At 35.3% G+C, this 26,188-nt stretch overlaps 1 protein-coding gene across 3 annotated transcripts in view; it reads left to right on the plus strand.

The window, feature by feature from the left end:
* The window catches only part of LOC134533443 (mucin-5AC-like), a 207,968-nt gene extending 183,280 nt beyond the window's left edge, over positions 1–24,688 (plus strand). For all 3 annotated transcript variants that reach the window (XM_063370981.1, XM_063370975.1, XM_063370968.1), the window contains 9 exons: positions 1,337–1,481; positions 4,831–5,032; positions 7,661–7,810; positions 10,171–10,335; positions 15,293–15,532; positions 18,153–18,290; positions 19,555–19,683; positions 20,191–20,508; positions 24,259–24,688. In XM_063370981.1, coding sequence (XP_063227051.1) covers positions 1,337–1,481; positions 4,831–5,032; positions 7,661–7,810; positions 10,171–10,335; positions 15,293–15,532; positions 18,153–18,290; positions 19,555–19,683; positions 20,191–20,508; positions 24,259–24,312 — 1,541 coding nt within the window. In that variant the 3' untranslated portion in view covers positions 24,313–24,688. The remainder of the gene's footprint in view (positions 1–1,336; positions 1,482–4,830; positions 5,033–7,660; positions 7,811–10,170; positions 10,336–15,292; positions 15,533–18,152; positions 18,291–19,554; positions 19,684–20,190; positions 20,509–24,258) is intronic.
* The last annotated feature ends 1,500 nt before the right edge of the window (positions 24,689–26,188 follow it).

Consider the following 26,188-nt stretch of genomic DNA (forward strand, 5'->3'; position numbering starts at 1 on the left):
AATGACCAATTTGACAAAAAAATATATTGTACAACTCGAATGACATTGAAAACATACACGTGAAATTTAAAAGAATTATGAGTGCCCTAGGTAAGGAGAAAAAATATATATAGAAGAAATTAAATTTAAAAAAATGGGTGCGTGTACTTTGGTACATGCATGAGAAGTTATACTTCTTTGGCATCATTAAAAAATAGTTTTTAATTGCATGCAAAAATATTGCGTGGAGTCCCTCCGCGTGGAAGAAGTGAAACTTCGTAATGTGGAAATGAAAATAGGAAGGGGTAGAAATTCAGTTTAAGTGAAATCATATTGTATCAAATCAAACTAAAAAAATAAAGGAAATAAATTTGTAATGATTCATAGATTGGTCTTCAGAGAGAGAGAGAGACATATTGAATGTCTATAAAACTAACTTTTTTATGAGAGCAGATTTTCATGAAATAAATCATGAAATCATTCAACGATAAAAGCTGTTTATTTAATTAAGCGGACGGGTTCGCCCCAAGGAGAAAATTGACGCGGTGAGACCTCGTGGACATAGAGAAATGACACACACTCACTATTTATGTGTCTATGAAACATGATTTTTTTCTGCAATTTAAATTGCAATATACAAAAACGGTATTGAAAATTGAAACAAATATGGCGAAACTACAAACTGTCAAGATCTTTATTTTTTTCTTACTCTACTTTGTTCCTTACAATAGCAAAACGTAACGTAATGGCTTGAAAGCTATTGCTCGGCAGACATAGAGGAATGACACTAACAGTTTGTATATCTATGACACACATTGCATTAAATTAAGATATATTTTTTTAACCCATTTAAAATTTATTTTTTTTAGACAAAAGATAGCCTATGTCCATCCCCAGGATATAATATATCTCCTTGCCAAATTTCATTACGATCCGTTCAGCCGTTCAGCTGGGAAAAGGTAACAAACAGACAGACAGACAGAGTTACTTTCACATTTATAATATTAAAGTAAGGATATATATATATATATATATATATATATATATATTTAGAGAGAGAGAGAGAGAGAGAGAGAGAGAGAGAGAGAGAGAGAGAGAGAGAGTTGTAGAGTTATAGCCACCCAGTTTTCTTTCTTGACATAACTAATTTTTTTATTTTTATTTTTTTTTATTTTTTGCTCATCACTTAACTTTTAAAATCGGAAGTATGAAATACCAAAGTTAATACATACCTACTGGTACCCAAGTTGTAGAACAGGTTTTAATAAAGAGAAGCAAATTAATATGTAATTATAAGTAGGTAATTAAAATACAAAGGTAATTTGTTGTATTTAGTGTTGCATGTTCCTTGTTGTAGATTCTACAGGGGTTATGATTCCATCACAAGAGAAAGTTTCTGCTTACCTGTTACTGCTAACGGATGCATCGTGGTATGATGTGTGCCAGTTAGGTGATACTTTCAGAACTGCTGTAGCCTCCTTGTTAACACAAGCATCCAACAAGTAAGTCCCTCGCTTTGCTTGATTGCCAAATATCTCGAATCATTAGCACACAGAATGGTTTGTAACCATACTACAGATGGCTAAACACATTCGTGATAAATACATTTTTAGACATGAATTTAAGATTTATTTAAGGGCTGTTTATAAAAGATTAACTTTGATAGTACTTTCTTTGCATTTTTTTTTTCTGCAGCAAATATTTTCAACAGATATTCACTTAGTGTAATATCATGTGTGTATAAAAGTGGTCAAGTCATAATTATCATCACTTGGGCAAATATTTACACCTATGAAATTACCTTATTTGTGGAAGCTCAACAAATGTAATGGAATTATATCAAGTTAAAATTTTAGAGTAAGAGCCCAGCCCATTAATAAAAGTGATGACAAAGAAATAAAAAAAAATGATTTGTGATACCTGGTAAGAATTAAAATATTAATATTAAATGTTTTTAATAAATCATTTACAGTAGCTACCTGAACAATAAATGTGTCTTCAAAAAAATTAATTTTTAAAATAAATACTAATGTTGATATTAGTCTCTGGAGAATTTTCTTATGATGTGTTAGGGTGACTATCTATTTAGTGTTAATGGCAAAAGATCCAAGCTGAATTATTTTTCCAGGGCGTGATGTTGCTCATTTGACAGGCGAGAGAGTTCCTGGTATCTCAAAAACAAAACTGATGCAGAAACCTCCCTACTCTCAGTGGCAGGGTCACTGTTGAATTCACGGCAATTTTTCTGTTCGCAACCCAGTGCGTCTCACCATGCCGTGCCAACTCCCTCGCTCAAATGACTGTCCACTCTTATTAAAAGTTCATTGTTGTTTTTTGTCACGTCTGCCACCCTCCATACAATTCGTACACATATGTTTAAATGCATGTCAGCCCGTCACTTCTATGTAGGGCCCGGACCATGCCACTAGGTTGAGTTAGTGGGGCGTGTGATGTAAGCAGGAGTTTTTCTAATTTTATTTAATTTGTAATTAAGAATTTTTAAAATTTTGTATTAATAAATTACATGTTTACTCTTGCCGAGAATTGAACCGAGGACTGAAATGAATTAAGTAACTAAACATTAGAAGTAAATTTTTTTAATATTTTTTTTTGGATTTTTTTTGTCAAAAATTAAAGAATTAGAAGTATACGGTCAAGGTCAATGTCACGGCCTCTGCTGGGACTCTTGAGGAAAATTGCTTAAATCTGAGGAAAACTGCCCCACTCTGAAGGAAATTTGGTTCCTCTGATTTTTTGAAGGAAAAAAGTGGGAAGTTTCCCCTCAAAACGGGCAGCAGTGACAGTTCCTGAATTGAAAAAAAAAAACTTAAGGTCATGTATACAAATGCAAATTATCCAATTTGAAGTTATATAAAAAAATATATATATTTTTGAATAGTCCAAAATGTTTTTAAATTATGTATTGCAAATTTTATAGGCAGTAGGTATTTGTGTTTGCTTAAAAAAAGAAGTTATAATTGTTATAAATGTTAATTTGTTGTGAACTTGCAGCAAGCTAAGTTGCTTGGGCTGAATGGTGTGTTAACGTGCTTTCATCTTTTTAATTATCAATATCTCTGAAACTTTCACAACAAACACACACGCACGCACACACACATACACACACATATATACATATATACATTTTAACTTTCAGATAGACAAAGTACATAATAGTAACTCCAGGCAGTACTGTCAGTGATAGCAGTCATGGGCGTAGATCCGTGGTGGGGGAGGGGGCAGGAGTCTGGGGCCCCTCCTGGAATTAAGAAGGTCCTCACTTGTAAAATCGTGACTGTGAAACGGGATAAATAAAATTTACAAACGCCAAAACCATGTTTTGTGGAAAATTTTCTGCATGTGTTAAAGTTTTCTGCTTGTTGTATGCATATAGGCCAGAAATAAGGACAGTTTACAACGTAAAAGCACTTTGTCCGGAGATGACTTGTGTCGGTTGAAACCCATGCATAAACTCTTTGGGCCATGTGGGGACCACCCCTACCTCCCTCTTTTAGAATTTCCGCGGGGGGGGGGGGGGGGGGAGGGGCATCGCTAATCCTGCATTCTTGCAACTCTGATAGCAGTAAAGATTGTGCACTCTCTTCGGCAGAGGAAATGGATGGCATCGCAGAACTCAACTAGCACAAGTAAAAAAAATGTAAATCAGCAAAGTCAATGTTTCCCGTTATTCTGTCCGAGACAGACACGCTGACAGTCCCTCGGGTGAAACCTTTTGCCCTCGGCACTATTCCAGACATTCCAGCAACAGGCAGAGGTTGTGACTCTTAGGCCCAGAGATGTTGGGCACGTAATATACTTGGGGTTAGATTTTAAATTTTGCACGATTTGACCAGTCAGATCAGAGGTTGGGGCAATTTAAATCGTGTTATTGCTGTGCAATGCAAAATTTTTTAATGTTTAAATTTTTTTATGCCAATATCTTATTTTGCAATAACAAATTTTTAGTGCAGTGATCGTTTTTATCGCTTCCATCATGGTAAGTGTGAATACCTGAAGGAAAAAATTAATTATATATGCATCCTGAAACCACTGAGGACATAAGGTTCCCTTTATAGTATTTAATAAATGGTTTACAAGTTAATTAAATAAATTTTAATATACTGTTAACAATTATAGCGGATGAGTAAAAAATAAATGTAATTTTAGAGTTTAGATTAAAAGACATTTCAATAGTTTATTTTATTATTTAAAGTTTCAAAATATCAGATTTTTTTTTCATTACTAAAAATTATTTTTAATGTAATTTTTTTTTAAAATTATTATCGTTGATAACTGCGACAGCATGCAGTCTCAAAGTTGACGCCACAAACCCTATTTACCACATTAAAATAAAGCAAAAAAAAAATAATTTTGCTATAGCTGCAGCGTTAAATATATATTTTTATAAATTTTTCCTAACCTTAAAGAATTTGTTTTGGATTATATCTATTTTAGTTTCTTTGCCATTGGCAAAAAAATAAACCCTTTTTTAACTTACTTTATGAATAATGAATGACTAAATTTTTTATTCCATGCACTTATCACAAAATCAGAATGAATTTTCATGAATATGGAATTTTTTTATAAAAAATTTTCTTTTGCCCCACCCTTACCCAACAAGTGAAAGTCTAGATCTGCACCTGCTGGTAATTATTGGTTACCTATATATTTTTTTGGGTATAAAATTTTTACCATAATAATAAATAGTTCAAAATTTACTTTTTATACAATCTTAGCACAAGCATTTTGTTTCATCAATGATTTATAATAGCATATATATGCTTCATTATGTTTATCATAATCATCATTGTTTTGTAAAATGTTGTGAAGGCTGCTGATTGGGTGTTTCAGGGTAGTCCAGTCGAAGCAAGTCATCCTGCTGAACGTCAGCCCTGCCTTGTGCTCGGAAGTTATGCACAAAGAAGACGGATCAGAGAAGCAGCTCATACCAATCGAGTTCTACCTGACGGACAGCAGCAACAAGTTTGATCTTCAGATGTGCCAAGAGTTCAGGGATGTTTGGAAGAATCATCACCTGGAATACCCATATCCTGTAGGTTATTTTTAAAATAACTCTTGAGAATAATTTCTTTGTAAGCTGTATTATGCTCAACGATAAAGTAATGTTTTGAAATATTTTGCAAAATAAGTTTAAATTACCTGAAAACAATTTTTTATTTTAAACATTCTATTTCAATACTGTCTGTGCAACAGTATGAAATACTGAATTTATGCGAGTGTGATTATGATTACGTGACGTAACTTACAATCTGTGAGTGTTAGTAAATATATTTTAATTTTTTTATGTAATTAAAATACCTTTTTTTTAAAAAAATAAACTAAGCAGAGTGTTTTAACACTTCAACAGAAATAACAATATTTTCAATCACAATTTATTTTCTCATAATTTGCTGGATGGCTTAGGAAATGTTAAATCTAATCAGTGATCCCAGTCAGTATGATAATACACTCTAGCGATTGTAGGTCAGAACTAAGTAGAAACATAAATGTCTGTTGAGCTTTTAAATATACCTTTGTTTGTTTTTCAAAATGTTACTGCCCAAAATCATGTACTGGCAGGGTGTCTGCAGCTCATGAAAGTCATGAAAGTCATGGAAAAGTAAAGAAACTGAAGGACTGGTCAGGAAAGTCATGAAAAAGCCCCAAAATAAATAGTGATAGTGGTGTAAGTAATGAAATTCTTAAGTTCCAGTAGTCATTTGCTGACTTGAACTTTGATATTATATTATGCTTCTCTTCAGTCGTACTTTAAATGTAAGTAGTTGGACAATGTTTACTTAAATTAGTGGGAAATTATTTTTCAAAGTTTTGAACTTAAAAAACTGCATCTTCCTGCAAAAAATAATAGATCCACTTCATATTATTTTAAATTTTGCATACCCAGTGATATAAAAAATTTGTGAGAAAATTTTATTAAAAGGTCTGAAGATGCCCTGAACTGGGTTACCAGTTATGTATTTGAAGACACCCTAACTAGTCTTCAAGTATTCAAATTTTTTGACCATCATCATGCAAATCTAGTCTCAGCATTATGCTTGTGGTAGGCATAATATAAATATTTCAAACTAGGTATCTAAAGAAGGTCGGACTTACCATATATTGAACTTAGGATGCATCATATTAAAATAATTTATTATAAGTAATTTTGTTGCAGATTTTTTTACATAGAACATTTCATTTTCAAATACGTAAAGTATATAAGTGCAGGGAACTGCTAACATTAAATTTTTGAATGCGTTAATGAACCAGTGCACTTGCAAAGGCTCAGCACATCTTGCACTGCATAACTGATTTGTTTTAACTTTGAACTTTGAAATCCCAACACACTGCTATACAAGAATATTTGATTGGCTGCTAATTGGCTGGACACAAGTGTTGTCCCACAGAGGTACTTCCCAGAGAAAAGTGAAGATAGTGGTGCTACTCTGAAATATTTGTAAACTAAATTCTTAAAAAGATTGTTTTAAGTCAATCTGGAAGTTAAATGATGATGGTTTTGCTAATTTAACTTTATAAATGTTGATATTCATATTAAAATTTAAATAAAAATTAGGTTTACATAATAGAGTGAAGTTATGATAATCTGAAATGATTGAGCCCGACTCTTTTCGTATTTTACATGATAACATGTGATAACATAAATATTTATTACTACATGATTACACACTTTATTTTATAAGGCCTGTTTAAATGTAGCCCAATCTCTGGGGGAAATGGATGATCTAGCGAGTGGAAAGCTGCCTAGTACAGTAGAGTAGTTTGTTCTAACAATAGGTTACAGTAATTGACAGTTGGAGAGCTGCGGCCTGGCGAAGGAAGGGTGTACAACCGACTGAAAAAGTCTGTTTTCGGCGTTGACTTTCGCTTTCGGATTACTGAAGATCAGGCTCCACTGAATAATAAAAAGGGTTACTGACCAGCATGTTACATTACTGGTCCATCAGTAATACAAGGGCCGGCGTGGGGCTTTCTGGTTTCGGGGCCCGGGGCGGATACCCGGCTTGCCTGGTCCGGAATCGTCCCCGGAAAGAGTGTCGGAATATTTTCTCCCAAGAAATGTCTTGTTACTAAATATTGTGGGGTTCTTAACAACATGCATTACAGAATCTACTGACTTACATAAATGTCTGTGAGATGATGCAATGGAACACTGTTGTGAGCATCTTTAAACTCCCCTGTATGTACTTGCTACCCTCTCTCGAATTCGAAACCATGTTTTTATGTTCAAATTCACTATGTTATAAAATATTTCCACTTAGAAAAACTAAAATTCTTGAGTAAATTCAGCTATGATTTTATAGTGTTAGATTGTGGTTATTTTTACGGTAAATAGTCTGCTCAAAACCTTATTTAGCATTTATCACTTTCTATTCCAAATATCACTCTAATATGTACTGTAGAAAAATTTTATGTTTTATAAGTTTCTTTACGAAAAGTCACATTAACTGAAAGAAAATAAAAAGCAGAATTTTATTATGTCAACCTATTTCAAAGTCAATTATGTATGTTTTTGCTGAAAAATATATTGCATTTACTCAGAAAGTTTTCACCAAAATTTGTTGAATTATTGGTAAAAAAAAAATTTATTTTAAGACACTTTGCAGGAATTTGTGAACCGTGGTTGAAAGGCTGTCATACAAAACATATGTTTGTGTAACAGGTGCGTTCCGTGGAGCTTATCTCGACCGCATACATCGCCCCCAACACCACGGCGATCGTGAGTGAAGACAACAGTACCGGCGCTATCGCAGCCATCGTGATCTCCTGCGTGGGGATCGTATCTTTGGTCCTGCTGGCTGTTCTTGTGTTTGTAAGTCAACCGGAAACATTCAGTGGACTCCAGCTCCACACACAGCTATTTGTGTTTGCTTTTGTTTCCGATTGCTATCTCGGTTGAGTATGACATATCTATGATCTCATTCAAATGTTGTTTTTTTTTATTGTGCGTAAAAGGAAGAATGTTAGTAAGTTTTAAATTAGTGTCCTTTTCATTAGTTAATACAATACTATCTATTAATATGAAGTGGAAAATATATTTCTGAAATATACATGAACTGTTTCCAGCAGTATGTTTGGATTGATTCGGAATTGAACTATTAAATCTTTTCCTTATATTGCCGTTTCAATTATGCTCTGAGCTTTTGCCAGCTCTTACAAGCCAATTATGGCTATCAATATCACATTTGTAAGTTTCACCAAACTAGGACTTTTACTAATAATCAAATTATCATGTCAGTTTGTACTTTGGAATAAATCCTATAATTTGGTAATATTTTAAGTAAAATTTCTGGATGACAGATTCCCTAGGAAGGATTAAAACTTTGACGACAATAATATGATAATATGATGTTTAAACTAAAATGGTCGTTATTAATATGACACTTCCAATTATATTTTATCTGTATGGTGTGATGAATTTTAATGTTTAAATTTATTTTAATACTGTATTAAATTGTAATAAAACAATTTTTCAAACAGTTTGGCCCTAGGTAAATTGAATTCTTGGCCATAAAAACATTTACATATATGTACTGACAATTTTATTGAAATTTTAAGAAGTGTTTAATAGAAAGATTATCATATTCAAACTTTGCCTTTGACTGTGCTTTTTGGTCATCCCCATAGACTATTATATAGGTTTTTATCTAGGAATTTAGGCTTTAAATTCTGCATACCACTAACATTATTTTCATTATGATTTATAACCACAAGTAGAATTACATATAGGTAGAGCCCAGATTTTATATTTTTATACAAAAGCAAATTTTGTTATTAAAAACATTGGATTTCATCTTTTGCTGTCATTAAAATTTAATACAAATGCAATAAGTAGTTCATATGAAGCACAATTATGTTGATCAACTGCTTCAAAAATGTGTGTGCATAAAACAATATACATATATTGATGAGAGGAAGTTAAAACAGTAAATACAACTTACACATTCAAATAGGTACCTTCTGTAATGTTCCTGAGTTCACAAAATATTTATAGATATAAAAATTATAGGGCCTATATATAGCTTTACATTTTTTTTTAATGCAGTGTATAGAGTCAAGATTTTGTGGTTTTATATTGTGATAATTTTCAATGTAAATGGTTTTTTTTTTTTCAAAGCAGGGTGCATTATTAGTATATAAAACAAATATTAAAACAAAGAATGGTCTTGTTTGAACTACTTAATCTAAATGATATTTTAAGAAATGTAAAAAATTTATTTGATTTATTGTGTGGTTTAAATCTATTTCTGTCATCAACATCTAATTAAAATTTTTCTTTATGTAACTACCTTGTTTTTTCAACACCATAGTGATGATCAAAATATCAATATTCAATGTTAAAAGCCAAATATCATTACAGTTTTTCCTTGAGATGTTCTTCTGTAGGCCTTTAGGCAAGTGTGTATGGTATCAGCTATAAACTTCTTTTATTTACTATACTTTGTAAAAACCATACTGTTTTTACTTAGTATATACTATATAGTATTTTTTTTTAATAAAAGCCTTCATATAAGATTTATAAAATGAATTCTATATTTTACAGACAAAATGAGCTAATTGAGGTGAATTTCATTGCATGTCGTGGTTTGCCTTGGATTTAAATGTCATGCAATGTATTAACTTCAGTTTCACTGTTATTTCGATTTTATTGCTATCCACCATAAAATATTGCCTCACCATATACCTAGGTATGCTTAAAATTCTCTCTAGGCTATAACTTTTATTTTTTATTCTTCTAAGACTTTTATGTTAATCATAGTATTTATAAATTTTTATAATAGTGTGTACTATTTTAATATAAAATAGTATAGAACTTGTAACTTAACATCACAAATACAGTACTGTTCGAGAAGGTAAAGCATACCTTTATATATTTGAGACATTCTTTTGTGTCTCAAATAAAACTACTACTATATAAAATTTGGCTTTTTTTTTTTTTTGTTCAAAATAATAAGTCAAATTAACAGTTAGGTGCCCTATTGGGTAGCACAAAGTAAATATTAACAGGGATCATGATACTTAGGGTGACATGTCAGACACATAAATGGTGTTTACTTAAGTATGTATATAACTGGTTTAAGGTGGATGTTTATGAAGGGTAACTAAAAGCTGTACAGCAGGCAGCGAGCTCACTGCGGAGTTTGGAGGGTGTACTATGGAACCCCCGTGCAGGTGCTGATGCGGAAACGGCAGAAGAGATTCAACTACGGGCAGCGCTGCACGCCCGTGTCGCTGGACGCGTACAGTTTGGACAGCGTGTCCGTGTGCAACAGCGTGAGGCGCAAGGCAGCTCGGGCGTCGAAGAGGTCCTACGGCAATCCAGCATTCGACGATCCTGTAAGTGTCCTTCGTATCACCTCTGCGGTGTTTGCGCTTCATTTGCGACAACTGAGGGGTGTCTTTAATCAGGACTGCAACCATGCCAGATCAGCGATTTTACCAGATTATCGAAACTGAAAAGTAGTTTTAGTAGAAACCCCAAAGAAAAAATAGATTTTTACCACACTGGTATTTAAAACTGGTTGTAATAAGGTGTTTTTTTTTTTTATAAAATATATCTATACAGAATATATCTCTATAGAAATAAATAATATAGGTGAGAGTTGGTCTACTACAAAAACGCATTTAGGAAATGTAGCCATGAAATGTGAAATGTGGCCTGCTAGAAAACAGGGAACACTATACTAAAAGAAAACAAACAGTTATGATGAACTCTGAGACAATTAAAAATGCAGTAGTGCAGTAAATAGTGCCAAGGTCACCGCCAGAATCCACCTAAATAGTACTGAACAACTCGGTTAGTGCCAGATTGAAGAATGTTCCGAACCATAGAATACCGAAGAAAAGATCTTTCAATGAAGTTTAGAGATAGCTTTGGAATATGAGGTTATTCCATCCATTGAATGTGTTTTTATCACCTTTACATATAATTATTGTATGTAGTATCTACTGTCAATGGTTCTGTTCTCTGTGGACTGTCTCCTTGGGATCTTAACTATCAACTCCTTGTTTAAACATTCATTCAACAAAGCCGTTAATATGAGTAACGCTTTTTTTAATTTTAGTATCCCACGGGCAGTATAGACTATCCTGCTGTTGAATTTAATTTCGTTATCTTTACTGCTATGCCACCCTTTAATAATTTTAAACATTCTACTCAGTGAGAAATAAATTTGTTTGATTTAAGTGTGTGAATGGACAGGAGAAAATAGTTAACAATAAATTATGAAAAAAGAAAATTAGCATACGTAAATGTTAGTTAATTACAATGTCTTACACCTAAAAATTGGTTAAATTACCATGTATTAAAGAAATGCAAATTTAATAATAATAAAAAAAATTAATACTAAACTAAAACCTAATAAAAGTTATTATTGAACTTTCATAATTTTATAACTTTCATGTTATTATTAGTACACAGTTAAAAAAAAATGTACATAGTGTTGTATTATAAAATTAATTTGGAACACATGTGTTACAACCAAAAGCTGTTTACCATTCGTAATTGTAAGATAAAAAATAAAAATAGAACGTTCCAATGTAAAATTTTCAAAATAATAAACAAAATTTGCAAAACTCTTTCATCACGCCTGTTATGTACTGGCTTGTCCGCCATCTTCCCAGACTCAGTCTTGCCAACCTCGGAAAACCCACTCACTAATCCATCTATACCACACTCCTCCCTACTAAATTAGTTCCCCCCCCCCCCCCCCCCCCCCCCCCCATCAACCGCACTGTTTATCACTTCTGCTCACTTCAGCACCTCCCCTACCATTGTTGCCACTGCTTAGGGGGCTCACCCTCCCATTGCACCTTTGTGCCCACAATTTCAGGGTGGGTACAACTGCCATTTCTTCACCGAAGCCCCTAAACTCTTCCCCTTCACTATCTTCTACTGTGCTCGGAGCTTCGCTTGGTCCTTCTTCTATCCGGTTCTCCACTGCTCCTTCTGCTGCTGCTGCTCTCATTGTCGTTGGTCCCCCTGGCAGAGATGCTGCACCCACTTCCGATGTCGCTTCCCCCTGGATTTTCCTCGATCCGGTACCACTCACTGCCCCTGCTGCTCCCTCTTGGCTCCGGAATTGTATCTCCTCTTGCAAATGACTCCTTCTTAAGTGACCCTGATGGCAAAATCTTATTATTTCCCCTACTTTGACTCTATATGTAACCATGCTCACCACCTCTACAATCCTTCCCAGTATCCACCGAGTCTGTTCTTCTCTGACGCACTTTACCCACACCAGATCGTGTACACTAAACCTGAGTCCTGGCCCTCCTCTCGGCCTATTTGGCTTTTTATGATATTCCAGCAAGTTTGGTTTCACCAACAACAATTGTGTACGAGGCTTCCTTTTTAAGAACATTTCTGCTGGGGTCTTCCCTGTTGTGGTGTGGGGTGTGTTGCGATATGCAAATAACCACTTATCCAATGTATGCTGCAGGGAGAGTGTCCCTCCCGTTAGACCATTCTCCACTGCTTGCATCAGAAGGGCTGTTTTTACTGACTGCACTGTTCTCTCCGCTGCTCCATTGGATTGGGGGTGGAACGGTGGTGTCCACTGCAGGTTGATGGCATTTGCCTTGCAAAACTGCTGAAATTCCTCTGAGCGAAACTGAGGCCCATTATCCGCCACCAGGCTTTCCAGCAAGCCATATGCTGCAAAAGCTGTTCGCAACTTTTCAATTGTTTTCTCTGCCACCGTGCTCTGCATTGGCCATACTTCCACCCACTTAGAATAGGCATCAAACAAGATCAACAACCTTTTTCCCTCCCTTTCAGCAAAGTCCACATGCACTCGTTCCCCCACTCGACAAGCTTCCGGCCACGGCACCCAAGACTTCTGTGGTATGCTATGCCTAGTTAGTTGGCAGGCTGTGCATTTCTTTACTGTATCCTCAATCTCGTTATCCATACCTGGCCACCAAACATAACTCCTAGCAATGCCAACTTAAATAATTTATTATTTTCCTAGCTAATCTCACATTGAAATTTCTTCCATTTAAATTTATTATACGTTATGGATGTACACCTCTGAAGAGCATTTTTCCATAGCAGAAAACTAAAACTTACAAGTATAATATGTAAATTTGTACACACAGAAAACAAACCAAGATTTGCACCAGTGTTCAAAATAATAGTTATGTTTTGTAAAAAGAATAAAGTCTGCAAAACTCCAACTTCAGTACGTAAATGAACTGTCCAAATAATAAAATATTAGAAACAATGAGCTTAGATCACTGACAATAAACAAATGGCACTGGACAACACAGGACACAGTTGAGAAAACCCTTGTTATTTGCTCAAATGAGTTAACATTAGGGACAAGACTATATGGTGAATTGCGATGGAACCGAAGTAACACCAAAAAGTTGTCTAAACACCAAATAACACCGAAAATCTAGTTAATAGACCACATAGCACCAAACTGCAATTTATATCATGGACTTAAGTATCACTTATCCAAAACTTAATTCAAATTACATTAACCTAAATGTTATCTTTTAATATCTGAAATTCAAGAAGTGTCATTTCCATACAAAAAAATTATAGCAAAGTGCATAGATCAGAAAAATTAATTTAATTAGTTTTATTGCATCTCTTATTCAATCATTTTTAAAGCACAAATGCTTTCTTATTTATTCTTACCATTCTGAAGGTATGTATCTGTTTTAGACCAATTTATTACAAATTATTTTACCATAAAAATGCAGCATATAAACTTTGGTGGAGTAAGTATTACAAAACAACTTTTACAAAAATAAAAAAAAATAACACCAAAATAATCTGTTTTAAAAACATATTTGGACCAAACATAAAACCATAAAATTACGTCTCTAGTTAAGACAGGCGAACACAGTAGGTTTGGTGTCACGAAACAGTTGTGATGTTTTTGGAATTGTGATTTGTTTCTACTATCACACTCACAGGTAACTGTGTATCATTTCCTTCCTTCAGGGCATTTGCTGATTCGCTGTATTATTTGAAAACATTCAAAACTATCAAATCATACACTCTTAAATGTGCCTGTCTGAATATTATTAACTATTTTCAAGTTTTTTTTTTTTTTTAATTTCTTAGTAAAGATGGTCTCATTTCTGCATATCTCATGGTAAGAAAGCTTGAAATTTCAGTTGTATATCACAAAATACATTTTAGAATAATCTGCAACCATTTGCAAAGTGATCAAGTTTATTTAATTTAATAACAGGCCCATTAAATACTCAAATACCACAAAATCTTAACAGTTTGTAAGATTTGGTATTTGAAGAAAAATATTTGATGAAAATAAATTTAGTAATTGTAACAAGGACTACATTATTTATTTCCACTGAAGCTTTTAAAGAAAGGTTTAAGTTCGCCACCAGCTATGTACAATGCTCTGAGAAAGATTTTTTTATCATTCCAGGGAATGTATTTAAAAACAAAAGAAATTGTTTATATCCTAAACATGTAAATATATTTTATTTTAAAAAGATAATGGGTTGAATTTTTTCCAGACGCTTTAGAACTAAATTCTGATTCGAAACTTATTTTTAAGAATACAATTCGTGACACAGATTCAAGGAAAAGAGAATTTGACTTGTCATTAATGAAAGATAAAGGAATACACAAGTGCCGACCAAAATACTAAAACAGTGAGATTGTACACACGCACAAGAATCATCCTGCAAGTGTCAGTTGCCGTGGTGATACCACGAGAGGAGCGATAGGGACGATTGTTCTCTCCCCCTCCCCCCCTTCCAACACCCACTGGAACTAAAAAACCTGTAAAGATAACAGCAAATAATTTACTTAATATCTATGGTGGTAAATTTTAAAGATGTGAGAAATGTGTTAGAATACCCTTTTAATGAGGCTGTTATTTTAGAAAATTTCAGATTTCCCATAAAGGGGGATTATTCCACGCCATTTTAGAATTTTTCATCTTTTGCTGTATGTAAGTGTAATTTTGAACTAGCTATACCAATTTTCGACATGTCAAGGCATAAATCATTTCTCCCAGACCTGTATTTACTTAAGAGGCCCTAATCTGTAAGCGCAGCAGGGAAATAACTTATTATTTCAAATGTACGACTACAAATATCATGGCCAGTTCACAATAAAAAAGTAGCCAAGCCTAAGTCCTATGTCATGTAGATGAAAGAAATTTTTGCATGGTGGCTTTATTGCAAGCGGTGTCAAAATATTTTAAATTGCAAGATGGCGAGGTCTAATCCCCCTTGTCACTCGCCACTCCCAGCATCGGAAGCCAGGTCTGCCCGTTGCCAACTGCTCGTTCTTTTCCCCCTGCAGAACGCGCCGTCGCGTCCCATCAACTTCGCCGGCCTGGCCAACTTCAGCTCCGACGTGGCGGCCCTGGAGGAGGAGTTCGCCATGATCCCCCAGCTCAGCCCCAAGGTGGACGAGATGCCTCCCGGGGCCGAGGCGAAGAACCGCTACGCCAACGTGATCCCCTTGCCCGAGACGAGGGTCACCCTCCAGCCCGTCGAGGGGGAGCCCCTGTCCGACTACATCAACGCCAACTTCGTCAGAGTGAGTGGAGACGCCCTCGCCCGTTGGGTTCGTCGACGTTCCTCTAGCTCGGCAGACCGCGCTTCGCAAGCTGCCAGGCGCGGTGGAGCGAAGCGCATCTCGGGCCTCATCTACGAGGAGACACGAGGTGTGCTCAAAGTGTTCCTGGAAAACGTGAACCGCAATGCGGTCACCTACACAGAGCACGCCAAGAGAAAGACCGTCACCGCAATGGACGTCGTGTACGCCTTGAAGAGGCAGGGCCGCACTCTGTACGGCTTCGGAGGGTAGGCCAGCTGTGCCACACCTTACAAAATGCGGATCTTTTCATAAGACGCTATGGCTCTACAACTCACTGTGCTGCCACAGCGCCGAAAAAAAATCAAACGGCACAATCACAACTCATGTCCTCAACCTGTGCGCTCGCACCCTACCATCGCCAATTTAGGTTTCCTTTTTTTTTTCATTGAAGCTCTATTAACGACTTCCGTATTTTTTATATTTACGTGATTTTTTTTTCCTAAGTAGCCCTTATTTTTAAGACCTTTATGTTGAATTTGCAAAAAAAAATGTTTTGATTTTATCTTTTTTTTATCATCTTATAATTTTATGTACTTACAGAGAAAATACATTTTGCATCCCTCTAAAAATTGGAAAACCTGTTTACTTAATATTTGGATCATCTCACTTGAAAGTCTGCCGGTCCTTGCTCTAGCACAGCGATGGCTAACCTCTTTCTTTTCGAGGGCCGGATATTATTTCTGAAACTAATCCTAGTGCCTGACAGATGTGAATTGAAACTTCTAACAACATTGTATTCAGGGTCGGCTCCAGGGCTGGGCAAGCCAGGCAACCGCCCAGGGCACCGTGCCTAGCAGGGCCTCGTACCAGCCCTTTTCATTGCCCTTGTTTTCTGTGAAAAGTGGACATAAATGGAACAGGATGAGTTGAAAAATTTTTTATTAACGTGTATTTTAATGTGTTGGTCATTTTGAATTTAGTTAAAACCTTAAAAGGTTTTTACTGCCCTGTACAACGCAGTTTCAACGGAATTTGAATTCCAGCATTCATGAAACCTGACCGAAGTATAATTTTTCAGAAACTTATAATTTTTTATTTAGATAAAGTATTCAAGACAGCGCCAAAATTTAAGCTTCCAGATTGGCTTAAGAACATTATTTCAAAGAAATTCCTTTTTTAAATTTTCTGTGTTGTCTCTCCAAACTCTTCCTTTTCCCTGAGGGGTATTCCACTATTCCACACCCCGAGGCTGTCCGGTAAGGCCCTTCTCCAAAATATAAGGACCTCCTAAAGTAAATGGTCCAGGGCCCCGCAAAGTCTAGTAGGGCTGCCTCTGGTTGTATTATTCTGAATGATTACCAACAAAAATGGTTTGTCCATAAAATAAATTCCCAGTTATAAATATGAATAGTATCTGCTGTAAGCGTTGTAGAGTTTTGGTTCAAGGTCACAGTTAAAGAGTTACTCAGAACAGTTTTAGACAAGCGCTAGCACAAGTACTGCTGTGTTGTTTTCTCACGTGCTGCACCACCTACACAAAATGACAACTCCTGAGCATAAAGCAATTTGCTAAGAGTGAATCTGGAATTTCAGGATGGAGCCTCTCCCATTTGGAATCTCTTTGTACAAGAGTGGTTGAATGTCGAAGTCCCTGATCGTTCAATTGGTCGTAATGGTGGAGACTGGCCTCTGCGTTCACCTGACATAATGCCATGCAGTTTTTTTTTCCCCTTCAGGGCTTTATGAAAGATTGCGTCAACGTTACGCTGCTACCTAATGATTTTCCAGAGTTGAGACTCAGAATTGAAAACACTATTGCTTCTATTACTCCAGACTTGTTCATCAAAGTGTGGGACGAATTGGACTTGAGATTGGATGTGTGCTATATATCTAAAGGTGCACATATTGACCATTTATAAGAAAATATAGGTTAGTTTACCTTCAATTTAGATATATGATTTGTTGTAAATAGTCTAAATTAAACTGTTATAGTATACCATTGAAACTTGGATGTTCTTTTATTTACATAGTACTGAGAAAAAAAAACTGAATAAAAACTTTCAAATTAACAATTTCATGACCAAAATATACCTATCATAAAAAAATAAGAGATTTTTTTTTTACATATTTGTGGGAATATCATCACTTTCAAACACTGTGTAATGACAACTTTTTCTACGTAAGCAAAAAAAACACGGCTAATACACAGTATACCCGCTAATATTAATTTATTGAGAGATTCTGCAAGCGGGCCGTACTGAAAGATGTAGCGGACCGCAAAAATGAAACTAGAACTTGGAATGTTAAATTACTTTGATTATGATAACATTGAAAATTACCCTGAATATAAGACTGCTCTGAATTAATACAATTCCTACAAAAAAAATTGGACGTCAATAATAGACCACCATATCATTAACACAACAGCAGAAAAACACTTAAATTGGAAAAAAAGAAACCACCATGTAATTTTAAAAAAATTTTCATGAAATAATTTTGGACTGAATTAGTTCTAATCAAGTGTCCTGTACTTTTAACTAACTAAAAAAAATATTTAAAAAAAAGCCAATCAATTAAAATGAAATAATTTCACTCATCTTGCTTCTCTTTTTTCACGTAGGGACCAAAAGGTGTAGAGAAGTTCTACATTGCCTGCCAGGCACCTCTCCCGACCACCATAACCGACTTCTGGCGTATGGTGTGGGAGCAGCAGTGCAAAGTCATTCTGATGCTGACAGATCTCGTCGAGGATGGAAAGGTACGCATAACTTGGAATAAGAACAAGATCCTTATACAGTAAACTACTGATTATCCGTGCTGATCGGGACCTACCGATGCCCGGATAATTGAAATCCTGTAAAAAAAAAAACCCACCATATAATCTGTTTCACGGTAAGGGCTGCCCTCGAATTCGGGGTCACACCAAACATTTGTCTTCAGTATAATTCCGAGCACAAGTGAAGTATTTGTGTACTGTGTTTCAGCTTATTGGGATGTAATCAATACGGCACCTTGTCGCCATGGTGTCTTTCATCGTCTGCTGGAGAAAGTTGTTATTTCTTCTCAGTTCCCTATCCTTTTATATAACTAGCATACCAAGAAAATTGTGCCAGGTTGGATAAAAATATTTAAGTGGCATTTTTATACTCCAATTCTCCGAGGCATACTTTTCACAGACCTAGCTTCGGACCAAACAAATTTTTGAAACTGTAACAGGCTGTTTGAAAACATAGGACAGCCAAGCAAAGAAGTGTGCCGGAACGTTGTCATGTTTTTTTTTTATAGTTCAAAATACATCCAACTAGTAATCAAACTCTATTGAAGCATGAGTACCCTGAAAACCAGATAATCAGTCCGGGTTAATTTTACTGTATTTTACATGCACAAAGTTCTTGGCTGTGCAATTTTTGAGTTCTTGAGTTCCAAACTGTTGGGTTTAATAGGTAAAATGTAGGTATATGCTGCCTGTTTTTGAATTTGACTTCACAAATAGGCTAATTGATATTTGTGGAAGGAAATAAGGGATTAATATTTTAAACCTATTTGTGTCAATTTAACACATATAACCCCCAAACCTATGATTGCATTTCACTACCAAAATTACCTTCCACTTGATTGGTACTAAGTATGGATGTTGACCTTTTGGATTTTTTAAAAGTTGAAATCAAGATTTCAATTTCACAATTTGTGTAGAATAGTATGTATCATAAGTGGAAGTGGCGGGAGGCAATTTGAAAAAAATTATATGAAATAACAATTTCTGTATTTAAAAAACTTATCATCAACAATGGGTTTGCCTTTATAAATTGTGATTCCATATTTTATAACAGTTCACCTTGCATCTTACAAAATTAACATCTGCCGTCACCAAGATCTAGCATATTTTTCATAACTTCAGGGGGTTATGTCCCCGCCCCCTCCTATTAGCCTCTTCTCTTCCTATGTTCGGGACTGATAGTTGATCGTCATTGTTGTGTCGGTAACAATGGTGATGCTGCAGTAAATGACCATTGTTATTTCAGGAGAAATGTGCTGATTATCTGCCTCCGTCTGAAGTGACCGACTGCCATCGATTGTTCGGGGACTTCCAAATCACTCTCAAGAAAAGAGAAGTGAAAGATAAATACATAATATCAACACTTCAGATAAAGGTACGTGCCAGCAGTTGAACTTTTATTAACTTTACCTTTAATTAATTATTGCAAACATTTTTTGGTGAATCTTTTACATGCTACGATAAGATATTACCTTGTATGCATCTTTGGTTAAGTATCTTTTGTTGGAGGGCATAGAATATCAGAAATAAAGGTGGAGTGACAGAGCTTATAAATATCCTTATTTGGTTTGTTATACTCTTGGATTGGCAGGAAGCTTTTGCTTGAGCTATCGGGAAGCTGAGTTAGTCCTACTTTGTGACACAGTTTCTTTAGTCAAATCGATTGTTGTTCCAATCGAGTGGAAGAGGGATACGGCGCATGCGTACAATGAGCATAACGGGACACATCCGTAGTGGGGACAATGTGTGTTACGGGACACTTTTTCGTGCGTGCAGCCGGCGTTCATCGATGGTGTTCATTGATTTATTAGACGTCACGTCAAAAAACATTTGCTTCTGAAGACGAGCTAACTCCAGTGATGTGGGGCGGTTGTGCCGACAGAACCTGGAGTCGAACCTGTGGCGGGAGCTGACGCACCTGTGGTACCTCGGCTGGCCGGCGCGGGGCGTGCCCGGGGAGGCCGCCTCGCTGGTGGCGCTCCTGGTGGAGGCCCGCTCGCACGCGCGGGCCGGCGCGGGGCCCATCGTGGCCCACTGCAGCCCGGGCACCGGCCGCACGGGCGCCGTGCTGGCCTGCGACCTGTGCATGCGCGACTTCGAGCAAACCCGCTCGGTCGACGTGCCGCGCTGCGTGTCCCGGCTGAGGCGGGACCGGGCGGGCGCCGTGCAGACCAAGGAGCAGTACGTCTTCATCTACCAGGTGAGGGCGACTCCTCGAGTCACGAACCTGCTGTCACCAGGTGGTGATGCGATGAGCACTTCACCAAGTGGAAGGAGGTAGTCAAGCAGCTGCCTGCTAGCAGAAAATATATTGTGTGCACAGTCCGAGCCACACGATTCGATTTAAGTAATGGCTTCTACGTCAGAATTTAAATCACTTATTAAATCGGGCACACAACTACAGGCATGGGTGTGAAACCCACGGGAGCCAGGGTAGCCTGGGGGTCCCTAAAATTAAGAAGCCCCTCACTGAGGGGGCTCGCTCTCACTTGCAAAATCGTGACTGTAAAACAGGGTTGGTAAACGTAAACATTAAAACTATGTTTCATGGAAAACTTTCCGTATATTTTAAAGTTTTCTGCTTATTGCATGCATGAAGGCCAAATTATTGGCATTTTACAACATCCAGTGATGACTTGTGTCGGTTAAAACCCATGTGCAAAATTTTCAGGCCAGGTGGGCCCCCATGCGAATTTCCGTGCACCCCCCCCCCCCCCCCCCCCTTGCTAATCCTACAGATTTTCACCCATTACTGGGGAGAAAAGCTGGGGAGATGTATTTTACAATGCTGAAACCCATTTCAGTTAAATGTTGATGGAAATTGTTGCTGAAACAACTAGCTCTGCAACACGTGATTCAATATCAACAATCAAACAAATTATGACATTGGGAAAGGGAAAGAGCAAAACCAGCTTTGACATTTTTACATCCTTTAGGTAACAAAACAGAGCACAGAAGAGTAACTGAAGTTTACAGAGAAAATTCCATGAGTTTTATTTTCTAAAAATTCGGTCGCAACATTTAAGTCCCAACATTTGCATGAAGGCTACAATTTAAATTACAAAGGGGAAACTTGAGAAATTTGTTGCTAGGATTTTGCTGGGAAAAACATCAAATAGAAGAGAAAGATTTTGTTTGAAAAATTTGGATTAGCTGCTTGAAGATTGTGCTATCTCAAACAAATACGTAAATTTTGTATGGCTGGCGGAACAGTTGTTAATGTTGTTAATGTTTATACAACAAAGTTCATACTACACACTGCATAATTACCTGTCTGCAGCCAAACATGGAATTTGGTGTCAAAATTAATGTTGCACACAAACAGACAATGTGTAAACCAGTAAAAGTGTAGTTAAAAAAGGCTTTTATAAATAAAAATAATTAAATGTATGAAACTTTAAAAAAGTATTTGTGTGAATAAAGTAAACCTACAAATAAAACACTAGGTCACCATGACCTTGATACTCCACTATCAGCAGATATACTAAAAAATAATATTTCATAAGAATACTCAGCAAAGTTAGGGAGGGCAGGGATTTTGAAATGCCATAATTTTAAAAAAATGAAGCACCTACCGTCCTACCCTATTAATACATACAAACCCTTTTAATGAGTTCTCCCTGGTAATAAGTAATAAGTCTAAATTTCTAAGTACCTTAAAAAACTTCTAACAGGGAATTTTCAGTAACTTTTAATCAATATCTGGTGAACAAATTTGTGACCTATCAACAAATGCAAGAAAGGAATATCCTATAATTATAAATTATAATAGCAATGACAAGACATTTTTCTTTCAAAATCATACAAAGCTAGAGCATTAACTAATAAGATATAGACAAATTCTTGACTTCTGCACATGGACCCAACTGTGTGTGAAGACTGAAGAGGTATGCTGTTTTGTTACATACATATGAAAACATTGTGCATTGAAACACAAAAGACATAGCCTCAAAAAATTGTCTGCGACATCTTCCATGAGACACGTATTTGACAATAAATTATTATGTTAGCAAAAATGCTGTTCAATGTTGGGGCTAGAAACATCTTACTGCACATTATATAACTTGTCATTATAATATGGGTAAGACAAGCACAAAATCTTCATTGTAGAAGTAATATATAGTTATGTAATTAGTACCTACGTTAGATATATGAAGTTCTGGCACAATCAAGACAGCATCCATACTGGATTAGCAGTTTTCCAGGATTGTCAAATGCTGTAGAGTTTTTACTAGAAAACCAAGTGTGAAAATGTGAAGTGTGAAATATAACCCACTAGAAAAAAAGAAACGCACTATAAGTCTCTTCGAGGAAAATCATGGTAATGATAAACTCTGAGCGCAGGGATGTAACGAGACTAGTTTCCACCCAGGGCAAGAACTCATCTTGGCACTCTCCTTTTATTTTTTTCAAACCATCCAAATCATAACCTTTCCTGACACCTCATAACACGACTACATATTGATTCCACTATTCCAAATGTTTTGGATTCAACATATCAACATAGATGGTAAATAAATTCTCGTATATTTATTTGCAGTCATTTCATTTTTATCACATCGCAAGTTTTATAGTACGTAAAAAAAATTACCAGTTTTTAAATATTTCACTATATACTTGTAGGTTTGTATCTTTCAATACAAATAATTCAGTTCATATGCCTTCCGACATTTTCTTTTTGAAATAACACTACGATATTTGAGTAAATATTTATAGTAAGAATCACTCTTCCAGTTCAGCGCCTCTCTCCCCCCCCCCCCTCCTTGCGCAAGGGTCACAAGCTCTGTCTGCCCCCCTCTAGTTACGTCCCTGTATGAGGAAACTAGTAATACCTGCATCACAGTAAAGTCACTTGGCAGCCAAGATTAACAGCCAGAATCTTCTTGAAAAAATCTGAAAGCAAGCTACTCCATTAGTGCTGGATCACTAAATGTGCTGAACCACCAAGTTATAATACCTTCCACTGTAAAAAGTTCATTTCAAAAGAAATGAGAACGTTTTGCATAAGTTACTAGAATGTACACTGTGTTACAAAAGTCACTAAAAAAAATTCTCCATAGATTTTCTATGTACTTTTTTTAAAGTTATTATTAAAATGTCCTGTTCTTAATTGCAACTTCTTGGTTACCTTAAGCTAACAAGTGGTTTAAATGCCTTTGTGACATTTTTTTATCATAAGAGCAATTTACCTATATTAAGCTCCACATTTTTTAATATGCTTGAACATAAAATATTAAAATGTTCAGAACACAAAATTTGAAATCAATGGCAGATATTCTATTAATTTTCATCAGTTAATTCTGATTACAAAAATACATGGTAAGGTCAATCAATGTTACCAACTATACTAGACACATTTCACTAATTGCACACAACAAAATTATTTAAAATACAAATGTTTATTACACTGTTGTTACAGATCATATATTTATATTTTCATTGTATGAGTATTATAATAAGAAATTAATTGAAATTAATTTTGGTATTAAAAATATTATAACTTTTAAACATTTTTGGCTTCTTTACACACTATTCTTAAACAGCAAGGATTTACAACATCAATACCATATTAGCACATAAATTACTTGTAAAGTAATTAAAGTTTTATAATTTTTTTTTTAGAATGAGATAAAAGTAATATAAACAATAAATTTATGCAGCTGAGGTAAATTTATCAGACATCTTGCAGGCATTTTTTTTACTTCCATAGAAGCAGATTGAAAAAGAAAATTGTTTAGAATTTTTATTTTGATCCTTTTTTTGATTATTTATAGCCCTGTGTGGGTCGAACCATGACCTTCAAGAAACTAAACTGAACAGGCCACAAACATCATTTGGAAGTCATGAAACAAACAGTAGTGGCTATAAAAATATATATTATTTCTTTACGAATTTAATTTTTGTTTGTACTTTTATACTGTTTCTATTCATCTCAATTTTTTTTTTTCAGGTGCTAAACCTCTATGCAACCAAGCTGACTGGTGGAGCGTTGGATTCGCTTTAATAAGTTTAATGGCTTCATGCAGTAATTAAAATTGTTTGAGTTAAGTAATGGTATTCACCACACATAATAAACTATTTATTGCTTCTCATTGCACTGATTATTAAAATTAATTATTTTAAAACAGTTCCTTTTGTTGATATATTAGTGTGAGAAAAGATTGTGTTCTAGACACACTAGGAATATGACTGAGATTATGTATGTACCTACCTACTATTCTTTGTAAATAGGCTTAAAGAAAGTTTTTTTTCCTGTACAAAATGATAAAAAAGAAGTGATAAAAGCCTAAGCACTATGTGAACGGGACCAAATATGTGCCTGAGGTTTTATTTGCTTGTTTTGTTGACATTTAAGTCCAAAATAAAATGTTTCCAGTCAAGATGTGTATGTTTTATTTACCAATACTGTCCCAAAATGTGTTAAATAAACATTTGAAACAAACAGTGAAATTTAAAAAAAAAACTAATGTCTTAGTCAATAATAAATAATTTTTGGCAGAACACTGAAATACCAATACTTTGTCAGCCCAAAAGGTAAGCAAGGCATTTGTACTGAATGACCCCTAGAAGGTAACTCAGATTAAAGGTCTCAAATGTAGAAATTTGCAAAGCCAGAATATATTAAATTGGTTCTTCTGTAGTTTGTTACTTTCCAAATTGAGGTCATCTGAGTTGTACTTACATGTTTACAAACATATTTTACAAACATTTAAGGTTTGTTCCCTGTTACCTCATCACCCAGTCCTTTGGAAGGAGCAATGAGGTCGATATCCCCCCCTCTCCCTTACCATAACCATTTAGACCTGAAACAACTATAAGGATAGTCGGTTTAATTTTTGAATTAGTTATTGTGGAACTTTATAACTATTTTGCAGGTTTCTGTACCAGATATAATTTTTTTAATGGTTAATTAATTTTTTAACCATTAGTTTTAAATCATCGGAAATGTGGTCGCTTCTTCAGAAAGCTCATTATTCACATTTCTGATGATTCAAAACTAATGGTTTAAAATTAATTTTGCTATTAAAAAAATTATATCTGGTACAGAAGCATTAAAACGTGTAAAATAGTTGTAACATCCAAAATAAATATTTAAAAAATTAAACCGACCTCAAAGGTGTGCACACATGCATGCTCACATGCATGCTCACATACATGCACACATGCATGTGCACACATGCACACGCACACACATGCACGCAACATTTTCTTCCCATTTAACTGTATTAAACTCAATACCATCCAACCCTCTGGTTATCCGTCTTCCCTAAACTTCGAGACTGGGTCACAATCGCAACTGGAAGGATATTATTTAAGTATTAGAAAAAATATTTCTTGTTAATGTTTCACCGACACAAAACTTAATACTTGGCTTTGACTGATAGGTATGGATTTTGCATCTTCATTGCCTCTGTATTTTATTTTAATCCAATTTCTTGGAAATACACCATTTCAGTTTTGCACTGTTTGTCATAAGATAAATTCCTAAATGCAAAATAAGAAATAAAAATTAAAATATAACCCTACAAAAAAAGCCTAAATCAGCTGATGTCAAACAGATAAACCCAATAATGAACCTAAACAGGTATTATTCCGTGGAAGGAATTTAGTCATGAAAAAATATCAGACAGTCAACAAAACCTGGACAACACAGCAAATATGCAAACACAATGATGAAGATAAAACAAATATTATGAACAATATAAAAATTACAATACAACACCAACGAACACAGTAGGTTTCCTATGACAGATGTATGTCAATTTCTACAGGTGTTCATGGCTCTAATAAAAAATTTTAATTAAAAGGTAAAAATGGACATTTAAAACACTCAGCTTTATTATTAAAATATCATTCATATGAAAATAGGTTAAAATTAT

The sequence above is a fragment of the Bacillus rossius genome, chromosome 1 (assembly GCF_032445375.1).
Source record: "Bacillus rossius redtenbacheri isolate Brsri chromosome 1, Brsri_v3, whole genome shotgun sequence".
Classification (NCBI taxonomy): Eukaryota; Metazoa; Arthropoda; class Insecta; order Phasmatodea; family Bacillidae; genus Bacillus; species Bacillus rossius.